At 54.2% G+C, this 19,907-nt stretch overlaps 2 protein-coding genes across 2 annotated transcripts; both read left to right on the top strand.

The window, feature by feature from the left end:
* The first annotated feature begins 201 nt into the window (after positions 1 to 201).
* On the top strand, positions 202 to 10,265 carry Mvd (mevalonate diphosphate decarboxylase). The gene is made up of 10 exons (NM_031062.3): positions 202 to 355; positions 3,591 to 3,661; positions 4,119 to 4,233; positions 4,569 to 4,715; positions 5,839 to 6,038; positions 6,375 to 6,449; positions 6,635 to 6,853; positions 7,364 to 7,479; positions 9,002 to 9,110; positions 9,758 to 10,265. Exons 1-10 carry the CDS (start codon positions 283 to 285, stop codon positions 9,836 to 9,838), a joined length of 1,206 nt encoding a protein of 401 aa, NP_112324.2. The 5' UTR covers positions 202 to 282; the 3' UTR covers positions 9,839 to 10,265.
* A 696-nt stretch (positions 10,266 to 10,961) lies between these two features.
* Positions 10,962 to 19,033, top strand: Cyba (cytochrome b-245 alpha chain). Its single transcript, NM_024160.2, has 6 exons — positions 10,962 to 11,052; positions 15,898 to 15,967; positions 16,359 to 16,433; positions 16,623 to 16,706; positions 17,537 to 17,618; positions 18,738 to 19,033. Exons 1-6 carry the CDS (start codon positions 10,995 to 10,997, stop codon positions 18,945 to 18,947), a joined length of 579 nt encoding a protein of 192 aa, NP_077074.1. The 5' UTR covers positions 10,962 to 10,994; the 3' UTR covers positions 18,948 to 19,033.
* Positions 19,034 to 19,907: the final 874 nt, after the last annotated feature.

The following is a 19,907-nucleotide window of genomic DNA, read 5'->3' as shown; positions in this document are numbered from 1 at the left end:
GCCAACTGTACATAAGGCGCATGCGTAGATTCACTCCCTGAGCAGACCCCGCCCCTCGCCTGCAGCCACGAGCTTAGAGGCTCCGGGGGCGGGCTCAGCGTCAGCCGCACATCATTCGATTCTGTCCATAGGCTGAAAAGTGGATCATGGGCTCGGCCCGTCGCCTATTGGACGGCACGGGAGAAGCCCGGTCGGCGGGCCAATCGTACGGCAGCGCGTGAGACTGTAGACACCGGGGGAACCGGTGCTGGGCTCTGTAGCTCGGTACTCCAGCCTCTCGTCATGGCCTCGGAAAAGCCTCAGGACCTAATGGTCACCTGCACCGCGCCGGTCAACATCGCGGTTATCAAATACTGTGAGTGCTGGAGACAGGGGTCACCTCGACCGGGATCGGGGCGTAGAGCTGGAGGCCGTAGTCACCGGGACTGGAATCGGGGGATCCCTGGGCTGGAGGGTCGGGTTCCAGAGTAGCTGGGCTGGGGAAGGGGATCCTCCAGGCTGGGATGGGGGAAGATCACCACCGTCGGAATCTATGGGTACAGTGCTGGAAACGGGGGTTATTGCAACCAGGATCGGGGGTCCTGGGAGCTGGAGACCGGGGCCACAGCTGCCGTGATCGATGGGCACAGGGCTGGAGGTGAGGGTCACTGCTGATGGGATTCAGGGTCCTAGGGCTAGAGCGAAAGGTCCATGTCCGAATCTGGAGTAGCTGGGCTGGAGAAGGCTGGGAAAATAGCTCAAGGATGAAGGGGGCGTTACCTAGTGCAAGGATCAATGGAGCGCTGGGCTGGAGACAGGGTTATCGCTGCTAGATTGGTTGGGATCTGTTCTGGAGAGGGGTACACCACTACTTGTCTGTGATGGTGAAATTAAGGCTCTTCGCTGCTGGGAGAGGCGGGGCTCTCCGTGGGCCAGCCTTAGCCTCACATGCTATATGTACCCCTGGCCTCTATTGTCACTCCAAAGCTTTGCCTGTTGACACAGTGGCCGCTGCACCCACGGTTCTGAGGAGTAGCCTCTTGCTCTTCCTCCTTCCCTGGTGACACCTGTCAACTGGGGAAGTATCGCCAGGGACCAGGGCTTCTCATCACCCCCCTCCCTGCTCTTCCTTCCACCGTGGTCATTTAGAACTGGTCTTGGGGGTGGATTCACACCGCCTGTAGATTCTTGAGTTTGCCTCATTTCTGTCCGCACACTTTTCCGGAAGATTATCCAGGTGGACACAGCAAGATGTCACCGCCCATGGTTGCTTGGCAACCCCAGGAGCTCTGGTACCAGGAAGGTGCTGCCCACATATATGGGCAGGTTTTAGGGTGAACTTTCGTCCTTCCAAGAAAGAATGCCCTGGAGCACCTCTGGGAGAACAAGTGCAGTCCTTTATTCTGTTTAGGATCTGTGGGTTCCCTGGGGTGGCAGTACCCAGATTGTATCCCACCAGGGCTGCAGGGACCATCTTGATTTATGTTTTTTTAAAAAAATTTTTTTAAAGATTTATTTATTTCATGTATGTGAGTACGCTGTCGCTGTCTTCAGACACACCAGAAGAGGGTATTGGATCCCATTACAGATGGGTGTGAGCCACCATGTGGTTGTTGGGATTTGAACTCAGGACCTCTGGAAGAGCAGTCAGTGCTCTTAACCGCAGAGCCATCTCTCCAACCCCCTTGATTTCCATTTCTCTTTGGGTAATTCTTTCCCAAACCACGAATGGCTGTTATTTTTATCAAATATCTTTTCCTGTTGATAAGATGTCCGGGGTGCTTAGCATGTGTGAGAGCCCTTAGGTCCAAAACACAGAGCCTCAAACCAAACACAAACACCAGGGCCCTTGGGAGGAATTGGAGGGAAAATGGGGGGTGGGTGGGTGTGAAAATAACTAAGATACATTGTGTACATGAATGAAAATTTTGAAGAACAGTGTTTTTGCTTTGCTTTTTCTCTTTTTTTTGTATTTTTTGTGGGGTTTTTTTTGTTGTTGGTTTGTTTGTTTGTTTTTGTTTTTGTTTTTGTTTTTTTTTGGTTTTGTTTTTGTTTTTCTGGTTTTTGAGACAGGGTTTCTCTATGTAGCCCTGGCTGTCCTGGAACTGACTTTGTAGACCAGGCTGGCCTCGAACTCACAGAGATCCACTTGCCTCTGCCTCCCAAGTGCTGAGATTAAAGGGTGTGCCACCAAGCTTGGCTCAAATATTCATTTCAAAGCTGTGACATTATTCTGCGTGTTGTCGTGCTGGGGTGTTTTGCGATTGACTGACATTTGGATACCAGTCACGGTTCAGCTGCCTGGGTTTTCACTGCATCTGTCTGTTTTAAATTTGCCCCTGAGCTTTTGTTTCAGTTCCTGGCTTTCTTGGCTCTCTGGTTTCCATTTCTTACTTCATCCTCTTTGCTTCTGGTCGCTGCCTGGAGCACTTTCATGGTGGCTGCCTTGAAGCCTTTGCCAGCAGTTGTGGCATCACTGACACCTCAGTGTTAGTATCTTTTGGGTTTTGTCTCAGGGCGAGATCCTCCTTTTGCTGTGGCATGATTTGGGCTGAGATCTAATGTTTTTCTGTTGCGGTCTGAGACTCAAGTCCTATTAAAGTCTTTAGCTGGCGGAGGAGGGGCACCACCTCTTTTATGGCAGATAGAGGGGGTCCACTCACATTACAGGACACCCGTTCCTGCTGGGGGCTCTGTAGGTTTCCTGAAGGAGCCATCAGGCCTCCTCTGGAAACTGCAGACCAGGCTGGGAGAAACATCCATCAGCTGTGTGGATGAAGTCCAGAGCTCCCAGGCTACCAGGACCTTGGGATGAGAGCCGGGCTGAAACAACCTATGGCGAAAAGTTTGCCTCACCCAGCTGCCTGGGTTCCCTTGATTCAAGTGTCGCTGACCTGGGACCGGTGGGCAGGAAGAAACCCAGATAAGTGTACCTAAAGTCATGCACCCTAGTCATGCCTGCAGCAGAGGGCCCAGAGTCCTATGGCTTGTGTAGAACAGCTGGGCTTTGGCTCTAGAGGATAGAGCATCCCCTCTGTGTTCCTCAGAGCAGCCCTGTGATTCCAGGAGAGCTTCCTGCGTGCAGATGTCTGTAGGTGGCAAAGGGAAATCACCTGCCCAGTGTTACTCTTGTTATCGCCCGGCCACACACCTCCATATTAGCCAAGCATGCGCAGATGCCCAACAGAAGTGTGATACAAGCTCAGAGCCGTGGACGTCGGCAGGTGTCTTCTCAGGCTTTCTGGAGATTTGGCTGTGTTTGGTGTCACACGTGGGGCTCGGAGTACTGGGCAGAGAGGGCCGTTCTGACTGGTACTGTCTGCAATCTGGTCAGGAACGGGGCTCTTCTGGGCGGACCAGCAGGTGGAGGAGGAAATAGAACGCTAGCCAGATAGGCACCGTGGTTCCTAGCAAATGCTCACGGCTGTATTTGGGCAATGAAAGAAAGATGGGGGAAGCGTGAGGCACAAGAGGGCTGCCCCTTCCCCTCCGCTGTGCTCTGGGAACCTGAGCCAATCTAGGAGGTCTTCCTGAGGTGGTGTAGTGAGAGGGGGCACTGTGGGAGTACCATGGGATGCCAGGAACTCACTGGTTCCCGGTTGTTGTTTCAGGGGGAAAGCGGGATGAAGCGCTGATCCTGCCCATCAACTCCTCCCTGAGCGTCACGCTGCACCAGGACCAGGTAACTTGTCACCGCATTGACTGCTCTGGTGGTGGGAATGGGGTGGCTTCCCATGGGACCATAGTCAGTCCCGTGTCCTAATTCCTGTTGACTGTCCAACACACGTTTCCCTTGTCTCCTCATCCACACACAAAAACCCACACTTCCAGACACAGGGATGGTTTTACAGCTGATTCCTTTACTCAAGAGGGACCAGGTGCCCGTGGTTCTGCTGTGGGTGAGACGGTTTACACCCCGACGTAGCGCAGGCCAGGCCAGTGCAGCTAGCCCCAGGGGCTTGCCGACTTCTCTGCTTCCTAGCCAGGGTGACCCCAGTAGCCCTTCTGACCTTCTACATGCTTGTCCCTGCCCAGGTGGGGACAGCCACACTGGCCCTAGGTAGGAAAGATCTCCTTGGCAGAAAGGGATGCTTGGCGGGCATTCGTCCTCAAGCACTGACCCCTGTTTTTCTTCCCAGCTAAAAACCACCACAACTGCGGCCATTAGCAAGGACTTCACAGAGGACCGCATCTGGCTGAACGGTCGTGAGGAGGACGTGGGGCAGCCACGGCTCCAGGCCTGCCTGAGAGAGAGTGAGTTGGGGTGATTGCAGGGTGCTGAGTGCCCACAGGAAGCCCCTGGTAGCAGACAGAGAAGGGCTGGGGTTGGAGCACCCTAGGAGGAAGTCCGTGTGAGAGTTACTGTGTCACAGATTTCAGCCATATTCTCCCCTCTCCCAGCCTCTCCCCTCTCCCAGCCTCTCCCCTCTCCCAGCCTCTCCCCTCTCCCAGCCTCTCCCCTCTCCCAGCCTCTCCTCTTTCCCCTCTCCCAGCCTCTCCTCTTTCCCCTCTCCCAGCCCCAGTTAAACGAGTAGGTTCAGTGGGTCTGCCAACCAGCAAGGTCACTCACTGTGCTGTCTGCCCTGTAGTTCGCCGCCTGGCTCGGAAGCGAAGGAGCACGGGAGACGGGGATGCCCTGCCCCTCAGCCTCGGCTATAAGGTGCACGTGGCGTCAGTGAACAACTTCCCCACCGCTGCAGGCCTGGCTTCCTCAGCAGCCGGCTACGCCTGCCTAGGTGGGTGCCCATAGACACCGGGGGACCTGAGTTCTGCTCTGTGGTAGTAGGAGGTTCTCTGGCCTGTCAGCCTCCAGGGCTCCCACCACTACAGGCTCTGAGTTTGGCCTTTCCCAGAATGCACTTGACCACCAGACTGGGCATTTGTGTGAGGGCCCTTCAGCTCCCAAGTGACACAAGTGACAGAAGCCACCTGAAGGGGGAAAATATCTTGAGTCATGGGGGCCAGGGGATGTTTCTTGGCTCTTCCAGAGAGTTTCAAGGCCTTGGCCCAGCTTCAGGCATAGCTGCCTTCCAGCTGTCTGACCGATGGTCAGGAACTCTCCTCTTCCACCAATATCATCACTGCTTTCTTTTTTTTTTTTAAAGAATTATTTACCAATTGATTTATTTTATGTATGTGAGTACACTGTAGCTGTCTTCATGGCACCAGGAGAAGGCATCGGATCTCATTGCAGATAATTGTGAGCCACCATGTGGTTGCTGGGATTTGAACTCAGGACCTCTGGAAGAGCAGTGCTCTTAACCACTGAGCCATCTCTCCAGCCCCCCATCACTGCTTTCTTGCCTTGGGCCACTGTGTGGCATCCCATTCCTGGCCCCGGTAGCCCACAGTGGCGAGCTTAGCCCTCACCCCTTAGCTCCAGGGGCAGTGACTTCCCAGTCCTGCTGGCTCCTGTGTTGTCCTGAACTGGAGGTGTAGGTGAGCCCTAAGGCAGAGTCAGTCACCTTCTCAAGAGCTCTGGGCTCAGAGAGGGCCCCATGCTACTGAGCAGCAAGCTCCCCTCAACGCCTCGCCCTACTGCCTTCCCGTGTCTCAGGCTTTCACCTGGTGGCCTTCTCAGTGCCTCCTCTTCCCTCAGTGCTCCACTTTGGGTGCAGCTCCTCAAAGAAACTTCCCCACCCCAAGCCCCGAGGCGGTTTACAAGACTGACTGCATTTCCAAACCCAATACTCAGTGAAGCGAGGTGGAGCCCAGAGATGCCAGCCCAGACACCAGAGCCCCAGCTCTGCCTTCTCAGAATCTGCTTTCCCGTACAGTGGGGGAGGGAGCTCCCAGCAGAGCTGGCCTGTACAGCACATTAACCCTTCCCCCGCCTCTGTGCCTTTGCTGTACCCTCAGCCTATACCTTGGCCCGGGTCTACGGGGTTGAGGGAGACCTCTCAGAAGTGGCCCGGCGGGGCTCAGGCAGCGCATGCCGCAGCCTCTACGGGGGCTTCGTGGAGTGGCAGATGGGGGAACAGGCCGATGGGAAGGACAGCATCGCCCGGCAGATAGCCCCAGAGTGGCACTGGCCCCAGCTCCGAGTTCTTATCCTTGTGGTAAGTAGATGGGCACGCAGTCGGTGGGGGAATGGCTGTTTAGCAAGGGCTGGGGCTAGAAATGGAAGGACTGTAGCCGTGCAGACTTCACCAGGACCCTAGGCCAGCGGGGGGCTAGAGAACAGACCAAGGCTTATGATGGCCGTAGGTGGCGAGGTCAGGAGTGGTTCCCACTCGGCAGGGCTGCGCCGGCTTCCATGATGTGTCCAGACGCCTACCCACATCACCCCTCCCTGTTGAGGACTTCAGGGGTGGGACGGCAGGGGACAGGGCCAAGTGATAGGCCGGGGCTCTGGGTTCCTCGTGTCCGGGGACCCAGTGCTACCTCCCATTCAGGTGAGTGCAGAGAAGAAGCCGACGGGCAGCACAGTGGGCATGCAGACCAGCGTGGCGACCAGTACCCTGCTCAAGGTAGGCTTGCTGGGGACGGTAGAGACCAGAGCCCCGCCCAAGGCGAGTCTGCAGCGGGAAGAGTGGAGTGCAGTACCCAAGGTCGGGCTCCCCCCCGTGGGTGGATGGCTCCGGAGGTCCTGGGCCCAGACCTGCTGGCAGAGAGTATGCCCACCCACCCACCCAGCCGCTCGCCCACCTTGCAGTTCCGGGCTGAGTCCATTGTGCCTGAGCGCATGAAGGAGATGACCCGTTGCATCCAAGAGCAGGACTTCCAGGCCTTCGCCCAGCTGACCATGAAGGACAGCAACCAGTTTCACGCCACCTGCCTCGACACCTTCCCGCCCATCTCCTACCTCAATGACACCTCCAGGCGCATCATCCAGCTAGTCCACCGCTTCAACGCCCACCATGGGCAGACGAAGGTGACAGGGCGTTGGGGGTGCAGGCAAAGGGTGGCCATCTCCAGCGAGGGCAAAGGATGGGGGCTGTAGTACTCAAGCACAGACAGAGGAGGGTGCGGGTGGCCTCCAGGATGGGCCTCAAGACCATGCTGACACGGCACCGACAAGCTCCACCCCACAGTTCTGGTCTGTTCTGTGTTGGTTTTTTTTTGTTTTTTTTTTTGGTTTTTTTGGTTCTTTTTTTTCGGAGCTGGGGACTGAACCCAGGGCCTTGCGCTTCCTAGGCAAGCGCTCTACCACTGAGCTAAATCCCCAGTCCCCTGTTCTGTGTTTTTGTGTCTTGCCTAATTCTCAGCCTGGTTGCTGAGCCCCAGGCAAAGGTGACTCACACCGGGGTGTTTGGTTGACACCACTCCTTGGTTTGACTGCCTGGGCCCAATATGGCTCTGGGAGGCCCTAGGTTCCCCAGCGGGTTAGAGGGTCAGAGCCGAGGGTGCTGACCAGACAGCCGGAGATGCGCTTTGGTTCCAGGTGGCGTACACATTTGATGCGGGCCCCAATGCTGTGATCTTCACTCTGGAGGACACCGTGGCCGAGTTTGTGGCGGCAGTAAGGCACAGCTTCCCCCCTGCTGCGAATGGAGACAAGTGAGTGTGCGCCCCTCCTTCCTGCCTTGAGACACACAGAACATTCTAGGAACTAACGGTAGTCACGGCGCTAAGCCTGGAGCTCTTAGGCACATGAATCATCCTCCGGGGACACAGCCACGGCGCGTGGCAGCATTGAAACTCCCCCGATAGCCACACGGTGGGGGTGTGTGAACAAACACCATATCCCCCCCCTCTAAGAAATGACATTTCAGCAGGGTGAGGTGGCTCACACCCGTTCACCTGTGCAGGAGCTCAATTCCCAGCCAGCCCGGACTACAGTGTGAGATGCTATCTCAAAAAGGCAATCTGAATTTTTAAATTATTTTTATCTTTTTTTCTTTTTTTTAAACTTTAAAGAATGATTTCTTTCACTAAACATGGGGGATATTTCTTTTTTTTTTTTAAAGATTTATTTATTTATTATATATGAGTACACTGTTGCTGTCTTCAGACACACCAGAAGAGGGCATCGGATCCCATTACAGATGGTTATGAGCCACCATGTGGTTGCTGGGAATTGAACTCAGGACCTCTGGAAGAGCAGTCAGTGCTCTTAGTGCACTGAGCCATCTCTCCAGCCCCCAAGGGGGGGGATATTTCTTTATTGGTTATTTTATTTATTTACATTTCAAATGTTATCCCCCTTCCCGGTTTCCCCTCCGCAAACCCCCATCCCATCTGTCTGTCTGTCCGTCCATCCATCTGTCGCCCCCCCCACATACCGGGTTTTGTTTTTTTTTTCCAAGACAGTTTCTCTGTGTAGCTCTGGCTGTCCTGGAATTTGCTCTGTAGACCAGGCTGGCCCCAAACTTAGAGCTTCACCTGCCTCTGCCTCCTGAGTACTGGGATGAAAGGTGTGGGTCACCACCACCCGGAAAAAAAACATTTTTTAAAGGAGAGTAATAATATTTATGGAAGCCTAGGGGCCCTTCTTCAGCTAAAGCTGACTTGAGCTTTTTTATTTATTTAAAACATTTTAAGACTTTAAAAAAATAAATGTGTCTAAGATGTTTGCCTGCGTGAATGTCAGTGCTCCCTGTGTATCCAGTATCCTCAGAGGCCAGAAGAGGGCATCGGATCCACCGGCACTGGAGCCAAACATGGTTGTGAGTTGCCACGCAGGTGCTGGGAACCTAACCGGGGTCCCCTGCAAGAGCAACAAGTGTTCCCAGTCGCTGAGCCACCTCTCCAGCCCAGAAGTGGCTGGAAACGCACAAGGCGCATTCTGATGTGCGGTGTTCGATATCTGACACTTTGAAGTGTAGGATCTAAGCAGAGCCCCAATTTCTTCCATATTGAACGAGTCGGAGCCTGTGCGTGTCGTTTCTTGTCTCTTCCTGGCAGGGGTCTGTCTTCTGGGACCGGTCTGAATGTGTGTGCGCGTGCCACTCAGCAATTCAAACTCATGGTGTTCTCATCGTCCACAAACAAACCAACCAACCTCCTAATAGACCCCACCCTCCTCACCCTCTGGGCCCTCCCCGAACACCGTGATCACACTTCTGCCATCATTGCCTAGGTTTCTCAAGGGGCTGCAGGTGGCACCCGTTCTTCTCTCCGATGAGCTGAAAACTTCGCTGGCTACGGAGCCCAGCCCTGGTGGGGTTCAGTACATCATTGCCACTCAGGTGAGGCCAGTCCCCACGGCAGGCACCTCCTGACCTGCTGGAGTGCCCAGGCTCCCTCACCCCACTGTGTCTCAAGCAGGAGGCAGACGCCCTACATCAGCCATGGCACAGAAGTAGCCACACACATGCTGGTCGTCCGAGTCATCAGACACTGTCTGGTTTACTCATTCCCCTCCCAACCCCCCAGCGGTCACTTAGGGACATCTCGAACGTAGAGGAGGAGAGTGGGGTGTGCTGGGATGCGAGGGTTGGGTACACGGGACCGAGAGGAGATGAAAAGTCGTCGCTTGCCAGCATAGGTAGGTGTTGAGGTCCCCAGGACTCTGCTTAGGATGTACCCCACCACAAGCAGGCCAGCATCCCCCTGTCTCCCGATCCTACTCAAAGAGGCTCACTCCGAGTCCTCTCTCTCTACACCAGGCATGTGATGGGGGTCCCTAAGACCCCCAGGATGTAGCCCAGTCAGGAAGGAGCACCAGGCAGCCCAAGTGGTTCAGCTTACACAAGCTGGCGTGGGCTTACCAGGGAGGGACACACCTCAGCCCCAACCTAATCCTACTTTTAGAATCTCCGGCCTGTAAGGTCTCTGCAGCAGTGGTTACCGCTGTAACCCGTGACTGGACACTGATTTTTTTTTTCTCCCCCAGGTGGGACCAGGACCTCAAGTCCTAGACGACCCTCACCATCATCTGCTAGGCCCGGATGGCCTGCCACAGCGGGACCTTTGATCTCTCCCATGTGCATCTGGAGAAAGGGGTTGCTCCCGGGAGCTCGGGAGCTCCTGTGCTGATGGGCCACGTCCAAAGGCTTGCTTGATGACACCTAGGGGTGTCTCCTGTGATGAGCAGCTGTCTGGGCAGCCGGGGACCCCTCTCAAGTGCCTCACCTTCCTGCTGGCTAGCCGACCTTAGGGAAGAGGAGTCGGCGTCTCTCCCACCGAAGATGCCCCCGAGGGCCTCTAAGCGTGAAGGATGAGGGCTCAGACAGCAGTGCCTCTGTTGAGACTCAGGCCACAGTTTCTTTGAGAAGCCTCCTGGTGAGGGTAGGGGCTGTGGAACCCACAGGTAGGGTCCATTGTGGGTGTGGATGTACCACGAAGGTGCAGTCGATGGACCCGATGACCACAGGAATAAAGTGTGCCACTGCTGCCTGCCAGTCTGGGCTGTAGTTTCTTCCTAAAGCAGTTTTCTAGGGTCCCTGATCTACTGGTTACTGATCTGCTGGTCGAGACCTGCGATTCCGTTCAGTTCCCCTATGTAGTGGAGAGGTGGGGCCTGAAGTGGGTCCTGCCAGGAACACTTCCCACCGTCCACAAGCCAGCCCCAGCCACACACCCCCCCATAACCCCCCTGTCAGAGTCTCCTACCTCCTTGTCACCCTAAGCCATACCCCAACATACAGCTGCTGGAGCTGGTCTAGGCCAGAGGGAAGACAATCGAGCACTAGTCTTCTGTGCCCTGCTTTCTGGGTTTTCCCAGCCTTGCACACCACGGTCCTCCCAGCCCCACCCCTTAGTCATGTGACCCGGGACACACCTGCCCCAGCTCACAGTGGGTGGGAAGTAACCTCATCCTCCTTTTAGGGAGCTGCCTTTATCCGATAACCATGGGAGCAGATGAGTGAAATGCCTTACTCCCGTGGTCCTGGGGATACTGGTCACAAGTCACAAGCAGTCCTAAGCAGCCCTGGTACATTCCAGTTGAAGAGAAACGCCAGTGGGGAGACTGTCCCACCCACCAAGGCTCAAAGGGAAGGTGCAGAGGAGGCCTCTGGGGCACACAGCCCGAAAGGGCGGGGCCTGAGCAGGGGGCGGGCTGATCAGAGAGGACTTGCGGAGTGGGCTGCAGAGTTGGACCGAGCGGCTGCGTGTGCTGGGTCCTCACCATGGGGCAGATCGAGTGGGCCATGTGGGCCAACGAACAGGCGCTGGCATCTGGCCTGAGTGAGTGAAGTGGGCTGCGGGTGGAGGGGTCGCTCAGGAACTCTGGGGCACCGCGGGGGAAGCAGGATGGGCTAGTTCTGCGCACCTCCAAGCAGGGAGCCTCGGAGGGACCTACCGGGGCCTCGGGGCTCAGGACGGGTGGTGGCTGCTGCAGGCCGAGCTCGGCCTGTTCTAGAGACGACCCCGCCCTGCACCCTGTTCGGTCCGTGCTGGGACCTCAGAGGAGGAAGTTGCTTGCCGCTGGGGAAGAGGCATTCACCCGGTGGTTTCCCGCTGGGTTAGGAAAACCCCCGGAAGACCCTCTAATGCGCACAGCCCACTTGGCCTGGAGTTGGGACTCTGGCCCTGGGGTCACTAGGGCTGTGGTTTCTCCTGGAGCTGCCTGGGATAGGAACCGAGCTCATCCTAGAGGAGCAGAGGGCTCCATCCCACAAGCTGAGTGTGCGCAGAAACTATTTCACAAGAGTCTCGGCATCACTCAGTGATCTTAGCCCTTATGGCCTGCCGAGTTAAGATGCAGGACACTAGTCTTTAGTCAGGATGACACTGGCCGTGGCTTGAACAGTCCGGATTGTCTGAGAGGTCTCCTAAGGGGCAGTGGGCTTCATTGTACCGGGAAAGGAACCGAATAGACCAGACCAAGGCATCAGGCCTGAGACAGAGAAAACTGCAGAAATGCTTCAAAGCCGAAGGTAGCCAGGAAAGACCTGCAGGGGCAGGATCATGGCCCAGACCCACCTCCACTCACCCTGGAGTAGCGCATAGGGGAGCTAATAGAGAAATCGTCTCAGTCCAGCCGGAAGCTCCCATGCCGGGACCGGAGGTCTTGAAACTGAAACCTTTTGAGAATGGTGGGCATGTTGTCTCCCTTCTTTCCCCTTCCCAGACTCCTGTCAGTGGTGGTTTGTATTGTGAACACTACCGACACTTTCAAAAGTTTCCTCCAGGAAGTAGAGGTGACAGACACAAGCTGGGGTGGGAAGACCAGGCGGGGGCTACTCCTGTGCAGAGCTAACCTCTCAGTGCCTCCTGTCCTCATGCGTGCACAAGGTCTCTGCGAACTGCCTCAGCCCATTGTTCAGAGTCCAGGCTGACACAAGTCTCCTGTGGTGCTCAGGAGAGCTCAAGAAGTCACAGGTCACGGCCACTTTCTCCACCAAGTGTGACTTCCCCTGGCTTTTCTCTTTTACTGGAAAGTACAACTGTCCCGGGGAGGTTCTGAACTGTCTAGGTCCCAATCAACAGAAGCACACTTTTTTGTTTTGTTTTGAACATTTTATTTTCTCACACAGATTATGTGTGTGCCTGTGTGTCTGACCATGTTCGTAAGTGAGGCGCTTGGAGACAAAAGCTAGAAGAGGGTGTCGGATTCCCTGGAGCTGGTGTTACACGGGGTTCTGCCTGACGTGGGTGCTGAGAACCTTACTCAGGTCCTCTGTGAGAGCAGCCGGTGCTCTTAACCCCTGCTCACAGTGAGGACATGACACCCTAAGGACTGTGGGTAGCAGGCCAAGTGAATGTGTAACAAAGCACCCTTCCCTGCTGCAGAACGCACCCTTAATGCTGACCAGCGAAACAGGAAGGTTAATATGTAGTCCAGCTACAGACCATGCATAGAGACACACCAATACGATTTGAAGATAGAGAGGGACCTGAAGTCTGGGGATACCCGGGACAGTGTTCCAACTTTCCCTGAGGCTGCTCCAGGGTCTCTGTGCTGGAGAAGGTGGGAGTCACCACCCTAGCAAGATTCCCATAGGCCATCAGTCCCTCCAGCTGCAAAGAGCCGTTGCTGCCAGGGGTCAGGCATGATCAGCCAAAGCCCGAGACCTGGGCCTGTGGAAGGTGTTAGAGTGAGGCTGCCTCCACCATGGATGCAAAAGCTAGAGACCTCAAGTCAGCCCAGGGGGCTGCTGTGGAATACACACCCTATTGCCATGAGTTCACGCTCAGTGTTTGAGGAAGTGAATCCCGTGAGGAGTCGACACCCACAGGGCAAGGGTGCTGATTCCCCCTGGAAAGGGGGAAAGGCGTTCTTTGGATGTCAAAGGAGATAAATAGCCAACTGGGTTTGAGAACGGGGATTCTACAACACACGCAGATCAGGTCTCGGTATAGTGGATGACCTGCAGACGCACCGCCCCGAAGAAGGAAGCAGAAGGGAGCTGAGAGGAACCACATGGACACGGGGCTTTCTACATAGAAATTGTGTCATACATTGTACAAGCAGAGTGACCATGTGAGGTGCTGAGTTCCACAGCGTGGGGGAGGGCCGGAGGCTATGCAAGCATTACCCAGAGATGATAAGACTTTAGGCAGAAGAGAAAAAGAAGTCTCCTCCCCCACCCCCAGAATGAATAGGAAAAAAAATCCCTTCCCAGACCCATTGAAGTGAAATTAGACAAAGAAAGAAAATGTCATGGGCTAGTACCAGGCTAGAGTTCTCAGGTCGATCATAGATGCCAGGAGACAGGGTAGTAGTAATCAGATACTGAGGAAATAATAGCTCTCCTCTGGTGAGATCCTGCAGAGTTTCAGCTACAGGATCCTCTGTGCAGAGGTGACCAGTGGATGAGTTGTAGCCAGCGGGAAACTGAATCCAGAGCCGGGCTGGTGCGTGAGAGAGAACGGAAACTGCCAGGCGAGAAACAAGTTCGGGAGCAAAAGCCAAACTAAGCTCCCTGAAGTCCACCCACGGCCACGAAGAATCTTACAATAAAGTAGCCTTAAAGATTTGGGAAGTTAATTTTCAGATGTCAGGACAGGGAAAAGAAGAACTTGACTCTGTGCATTTCAAATTGAAAAATAGGAAAGACATCACCATACTTTTGAAAGATCCTGACTATCCTATCTATCTATCTATCTATCTATCTATCTATCTATCTATCTATCTATCTATCTGCTGTGTATATATATACATGTGTATATATATATATATGTTGTGTATATGTATATATATATACACACACACACATATATTTAGTCTGAGTAAAACTTACTGCAAACTTCTAGAATAGAAAGAAAAAATTTTTTTTAATTTTTGCTTATTGTTTGAAATAGTATTGACCTGGAATCTGTGATTCTTCTAGCTTAGCCTCAGGGGTGTGGAGGTTGCAGACATGACCACACCTAGCTAAGAAAACAATACATTGGAAGAGCAGGCGGTTCTCTTAAACACTGAGCCATCTCTCCAGCTCTTTCGTAACCGACATCTTCAGATGCTCCTTACGCCAGGTGCATCACGGTCTTCCGAAGCCTACAACAGACTCCTAGCTTTTATTTATCCGTTTGTTTTGAGACAGGGTTTCAGGTTGGTCTCAGGTTCACTCTGTAGCAGAAGATGACTTTGAATTCCTGGTCCTCTCACAGCCATCTCCCAAGTACTAGGATTTCAGGGACTCGTGTATCCCAGCCTGTCCTGGCGCGTACTATGTAAGGGAGGCTGGCCTTGAACTCATGTCTTCCTGCCTCCACCTTCCAAGTGTTGAGGTTACCTACCAGTCCACCATGTCCAGTTTATGCAGTCCTGGGGGTTGCATTGAGAGCTTCGTGCACGCTAGGTAAGCACCCCACCAACCTAGCCACTTCTCTAGCCTTCACTGGTTCGTTTGAGCCACAATCACTTGTAGCCCAGGCTGTTCTCAAACTCATGGGGTTAGCCTTGAACTCTGACCATCTTGCCTCTACCTCCCCAGTACTCCGATTATAGTTGTTCACCACGGTGCTAAGATAGTAAGCCTATGGAGGTCAAAGGGCAACTTACGGAGTCGTTCTCTCCTGATGGATCCCGTCGGGATGAACTCGGGTCTTCGGGCTTGGTGGTGGCAAGTGCCTTTCCTCGCTCCCTCATCTTGCCAATTCCACAAAATACCTTCCATGCACTCTTACGATTGGTCAAGGAAAGTGTAAAGGCACAATCACATTACTTTACCCATCGCCCTAGATCAGAAGCCCTCAAAATCCCAAAGACGGGAGAAGCACATCAGTAAATCGTGGTTGATTTCATATACTAGAACACGAGATCGATTTTTAAAAGTTAGTTAAGAAGCAGGGTGTGGTGGTCCCTGCCTGCAACCCAAGCACACGGGGGAGGGAGACCAGGAGTTCCAGACCATCCGGTATCGACAGCAAAACCAGCATGAGCCACTGGTGATTTACAGAGCGCATCACTTCAACGTCATCTGAGCCAAAGACACAGATACAAGAAAGAACTTCCTGAAATGAGGGAAGTTGTGAGTTGTGTGGTCCCATGGGGGAACCAAGCCTAACTCGTGTGTATTCTACTGTAAGGAAGTCTTGGATGGGCTGGCCGAGACATTAGTGGGGGTGAGGGTAGCTCGATACTGCAGGAATGTGCCCCTCCCCCTCCCCTCCCCCCGTCCCCCTCCCCACCGCCCCCAAACAGGGTTTCTCTGTTGTTCTGTCTATCCTAGAAGTTCCTCTGTAGACCAGGCTGGCCTCCAACTCACAGAGACCTGCCTGCCTCTGCCTCCTGAGTGCTGGGACTGAAGGTGTGTGCCACCAGCGCCCAGCTATTACCCACCTCCCACCCCCTACCCCCGACGGGGATGGAACTCAGTATGTACTACGTACAGAAGGACCAGGAAGTAACAGCGTAGCTGAGAAGAGTTGACATTCCAACCCGAGTGTAGCACCAACAGCTAATGGAGTCCCGCTTGCTGTGGCCACCTCCCCGAGTGTCCTCTCTGTCCCTGAACCCCATGCCGTACAGTGCCCTGCTCCAGTAGGCAGAGAGTTGGAGGTGGTCCCAAGTCCAGGGGCAAGGTCAAGCTGGCTCACTCCTGCAGCAGGTGGTGAGTCCTAACCACCACCCTCCATCTTTAGTCCTCATCACAGGGGGCATCGTGGCTACTGCGGGACGCTTCACGCAGTGGTACTTTGGTGCTTACTCTATGTATCCTTCTACTGGGGGCCAGGAGGGTGAGGTGATGAGAGCGCTTCCAGGACTAGTGTGTGAATTTACAAGAGCACTACACATAAGCTGTTCCGCCACAGCCTCCGGAAGCAGGGCCAGCCCTGTCTGCAGTTTTAGAAGCCATGGCCCAGGGCTGGACAGCCACTTCCAAAGGTCACAGAGGGTGGGGTTTGGGCAAACATGGAGCTGAGGCCCAAGATCCCAAGGTTTGGACTGGAGTACATCGCCTCCGCCCCACCTTGCTGGACAGTGCCTGAGAACTGAACGGGGTGGAGGGTAGGTATGGGGCAGGAGCTGTGCCTCGACTTACCTGTAGGCAGTAGTACACCCTGGCCTAGGCCTAGCGTGGCTTTCCTTAACCTCACCTCAGTGTTGCAGGAGTGCTCATCTGTCTGCTGGAGTACCCCCGGGGAAAGAGGAAAAAGGGCTCCACCATGGAGCGGTGGTAAGTCACTCCTACCTGGGGACCTGCCCCCACAGAGCCAACTGACTTGTCCAGAGCTTCCAGCCCAAGGCCTCATGTGCCCAGGAGGAAAAGGACCTAGAACCCTGGAAGGGGGCGGATAAGGAGTGACCAGGGATTCTGAGTGCGGTTGGTGCTGACCCTCTGATCTTTTGTCTTCCCGCTGTCTAGTGGACAGAAGTACCTGACCGCTGTGGTGAAGCTGTTCGGGCCCCTCACCAGAAATTACTACGTCCGGGCTGTCCTCCACTTACTGTGAGTCTCTCTGCCCATCCCCCGGGGAACAGGAGACTAGAAAAACACCTCATGGGTCTGTAACATCGTCCACCCAAGCCCCCTTCTTTTTTTTTTTTTTTTGGTTCTGTTTTTGGAGCCGGGTCCCGAACCCAGGGCCTTGTGCTTGCTAGGCAAGCGCTCTACCACTGAGCTAAATCCCCAACCCCCCAAGCCCCCTTCTTCGTTGAGGTTTATCCAGATAGAAAAAGCTTAGCTCAGGCTGAAGAGATGGTTCAGTGGCTAAGAGCACTGACTGCGGGGTTGGGGATTTAGCTCAGTGGTAGAGTGCTTGCCTAGCAAGCACAAGGCCCTGGGTTCGGTCCTCAGCTCTGGAGAAAAAAAAAAAAAAAAAAAAGGAAAGAGCAGACTGCTCTTCCAGAGGTCCTGAGTTCAAATCCCGGCAAATACACGGTAGCTCATCTGATGCCCGCTTCTGGTGTCTGAAGACAGTGACAGTGTACTCACATACACAAAATAAATAAAAATCTTTTTAGAAGAAAGAAAAGCGAAGCTTTTAGAGAGGGCAGAAGGTCCCAAACCTTATAGCAACTGAGCTGTAGGCCCTGCGCTGGGCCTGTTACACCAGCAGTTTTGGGACACACCCATGTGACCACACTCCACCTCAGGCCTTTTCCCCAACAAGATGTCTGAGGCTTGAATCAAAGGACACATCACCACAGAGAGCAGCTTACACCAAACCCAAGCTGGATGTGGGCAGAGCTGATCCCTGCTCATCCGGGGCCCTGGGGATGGAATCTCCCTCTGAGACCTCTCTGACTGATCTCTGTTTCCTCCTGTCATACCTCAAGGCTGTCCGTGCCTGCAGGCTTCCTGCTGGCCACCATCCTGGGGACCGTCTGCTTGGCCATTGCCAGTGTGATCTACCTGCTGGTAAGTGGATGTCCTCAATAGTCAGCCTCCCTGCCGTAGCCCACCCTCATGTCCTTGGTGCTTTTGGCTCTCGTAGCAGCTCGCTCCTCCGGTGTATACTGGGCACTTCCCTGTTGAAGCTGTATTGTGGCTCCACTGGGCAGGGGGATAAAAAGACTAACTTGGAGAGGCAGCGTAGCTGGCCCAGGTCATACCTCCAAGCCTTGGTGTGGGCCTGTGGTTCATCCAAACCTGCCTGAGTTTAGGGTGTGTTAGGTGGACTTCCCAGGAGCTCATGACATAGAAGTGTCATTCATTCATTCATTCATTCATTCATTCATTCATTTTTATTTTGAGAGACAAAGCAAGGCCTCATGAAGCCCAGACTAGTTTCAAACTGGCTGTGTAGTTGAAGATGGCCTTGAACTCCTTCCTGATCCTCCTGCTTCCACCTCCTAATTAATTCTGGCCTTTTTTTTTTTTTCTTTCTTTCCTTTTTTCGGAGCTGGGGACCGAACCCAGGGCCTTGCGTTTGCTAGGCAAGCGCTCTACCACTGAGCTAAATCCCCAACCCCAATTCTGGCCTTTTGAGACAGGGTTTCTCTGTGTAACAGCCTTGGCTGTCCTGGAACTCACTCTGTAGACCAGGCCGGCCTCAAAGTCACAGAGATCCACCTGCCTCTGCCACCCAAGTGCTGGGCTTAAAGGTGTGTGCCGCCGCTGCTGGGTGAGATACTAAATTTAAACGGACACCCCCAGATTCAGAGAACCGGTCACCATGGAATGTGGGGGGTAGGAGGGATAACAGCACTATTTCCAGAAAGTTCTTTGCTTGCCCTGGATGCTTGCCCTTGACAGCCTCCTTACCGAGGCTGTAACGTAGGTGGGTAGCCTTTAGAGGGAATGCAGAAGCTCTGTGGGTCATGGAATCCGTGCCTGGAAGTGCTTCTGGAAATGTTACAAAGCCCAGGGCCTCTCTGCTTCCTCAACTGCAGGGCCCTCCTGGCATGGGTTTGGTGTCAGGTAGCCTCAGATCCTGATTATGTGGCCTTGGGCCAGTCAGTTAATAGAAGCCACACCCATCATGGGACTAAGACCCAGGTACACTTGGCATCCCCACATAGTCCTTCTCTGACCCAGGCAGCCATCCGGGGTGAGCAGTGGACTCCCATTGAGCCTAAACCCAAGGAGCGGCCGCAGGTTGGAGGCACCATCAAGCAGCCACCTACCAACCCCCCACCCCGGCCACCAGCGGAGGTCCGCAAGAAGCCAAGTGAGGCCGAAGAGGAGGCAGCCTCGGCAGGAGGACCCCAGGTTAACCCAATTCCAGTGACAGATGAGGTCGTGTGACCTTCAGTGGCTCCTGCTTGAGTTTCCAAGGTGTTGCTCCCAGAGGGTGGTGATGCCCACTGTAATAAACATGGTTAATAGCTGGTATGGACAAGTAGTTCTTCATGTGAGGCTGGAGGAGGGACTGTGGCCAGCAGTGCATCACACACTCCCTGTCCTGTTTGGCGACCCAAAGGCCAGTCAGTCATAGAAGGCCTGGCCGCTGCCCAGTGGACCCTGGGTGGCTTATGTTTTCGAGGGGGCCGCTGAGCCTAGTCCAGGTCTGGTTCTTCCAGAAGCATAGTGGAAACCGCTGGTACTCACTCCCCTTCACCCAGTGAAGCCAGAGTACTGTGTGCTACCACTGCTGGTACTCAGTCCCCTTCACCCAGTGAAGTCAGAGTACTGTGTGCTACCACTGCTGGTACTCAGTCCCCTTCACCCAGTGAAGTCAGAGTACTGTGTGCTACCCTGGCAGCTCCTGGCTCTGAGTGAGTGGGAATTTAGGTCTCCAGTTTGGCTTTGCAGCCCTAGGTCCCTATTGGGGAAAAGGCCTGGGAGGTCCATGTTGGAAAGGTATGTTGTGGCAGTGAATGTCTGTCTTGATGCAGGGGGTCGTTCCTAGGGGTTAGCCTTAGGCAGAGATGGTCAAAGTAATAACAAAGACTAGGAGGTGCGATGTGAGCTTGAAGGACTGCCTGGGACCACGGCTGCCTCCCGTAGAAAGGTAGAGACCCAGGCCTGATGGCTCTGCCGGAGATGTGTGTTCAAGCCCCTCCCCACCACTGCAGGACCCACTCAACCTCAGGAAAGGAATTTGGGGCTTTAGTTACCCTCCGAGCACCCACTCGGTGGACAGGGCCAGGAGGGAAGAAAACCAGACTCGCAGGGGTTAATGAAGGAGACACTGAACTCTGTCAGTTTAATAACGGTTAAAATAAATAATTGTTTAAAAACAGGTAGCAGGGGGCTGGGGATTTA

This window comes from Rattus norvegicus, chromosome 19 (genome assembly GCF_036323735.1).
Source record: "Rattus norvegicus strain BN/NHsdMcwi chromosome 19, GRCr8, whole genome shotgun sequence".
Classification (NCBI taxonomy): Eukaryota; Metazoa; Chordata; class Mammalia; order Rodentia; family Muridae; genus Rattus; species Rattus norvegicus.
This window is presented reverse-complemented; position numbering and strand designations above follow the sequence as displayed.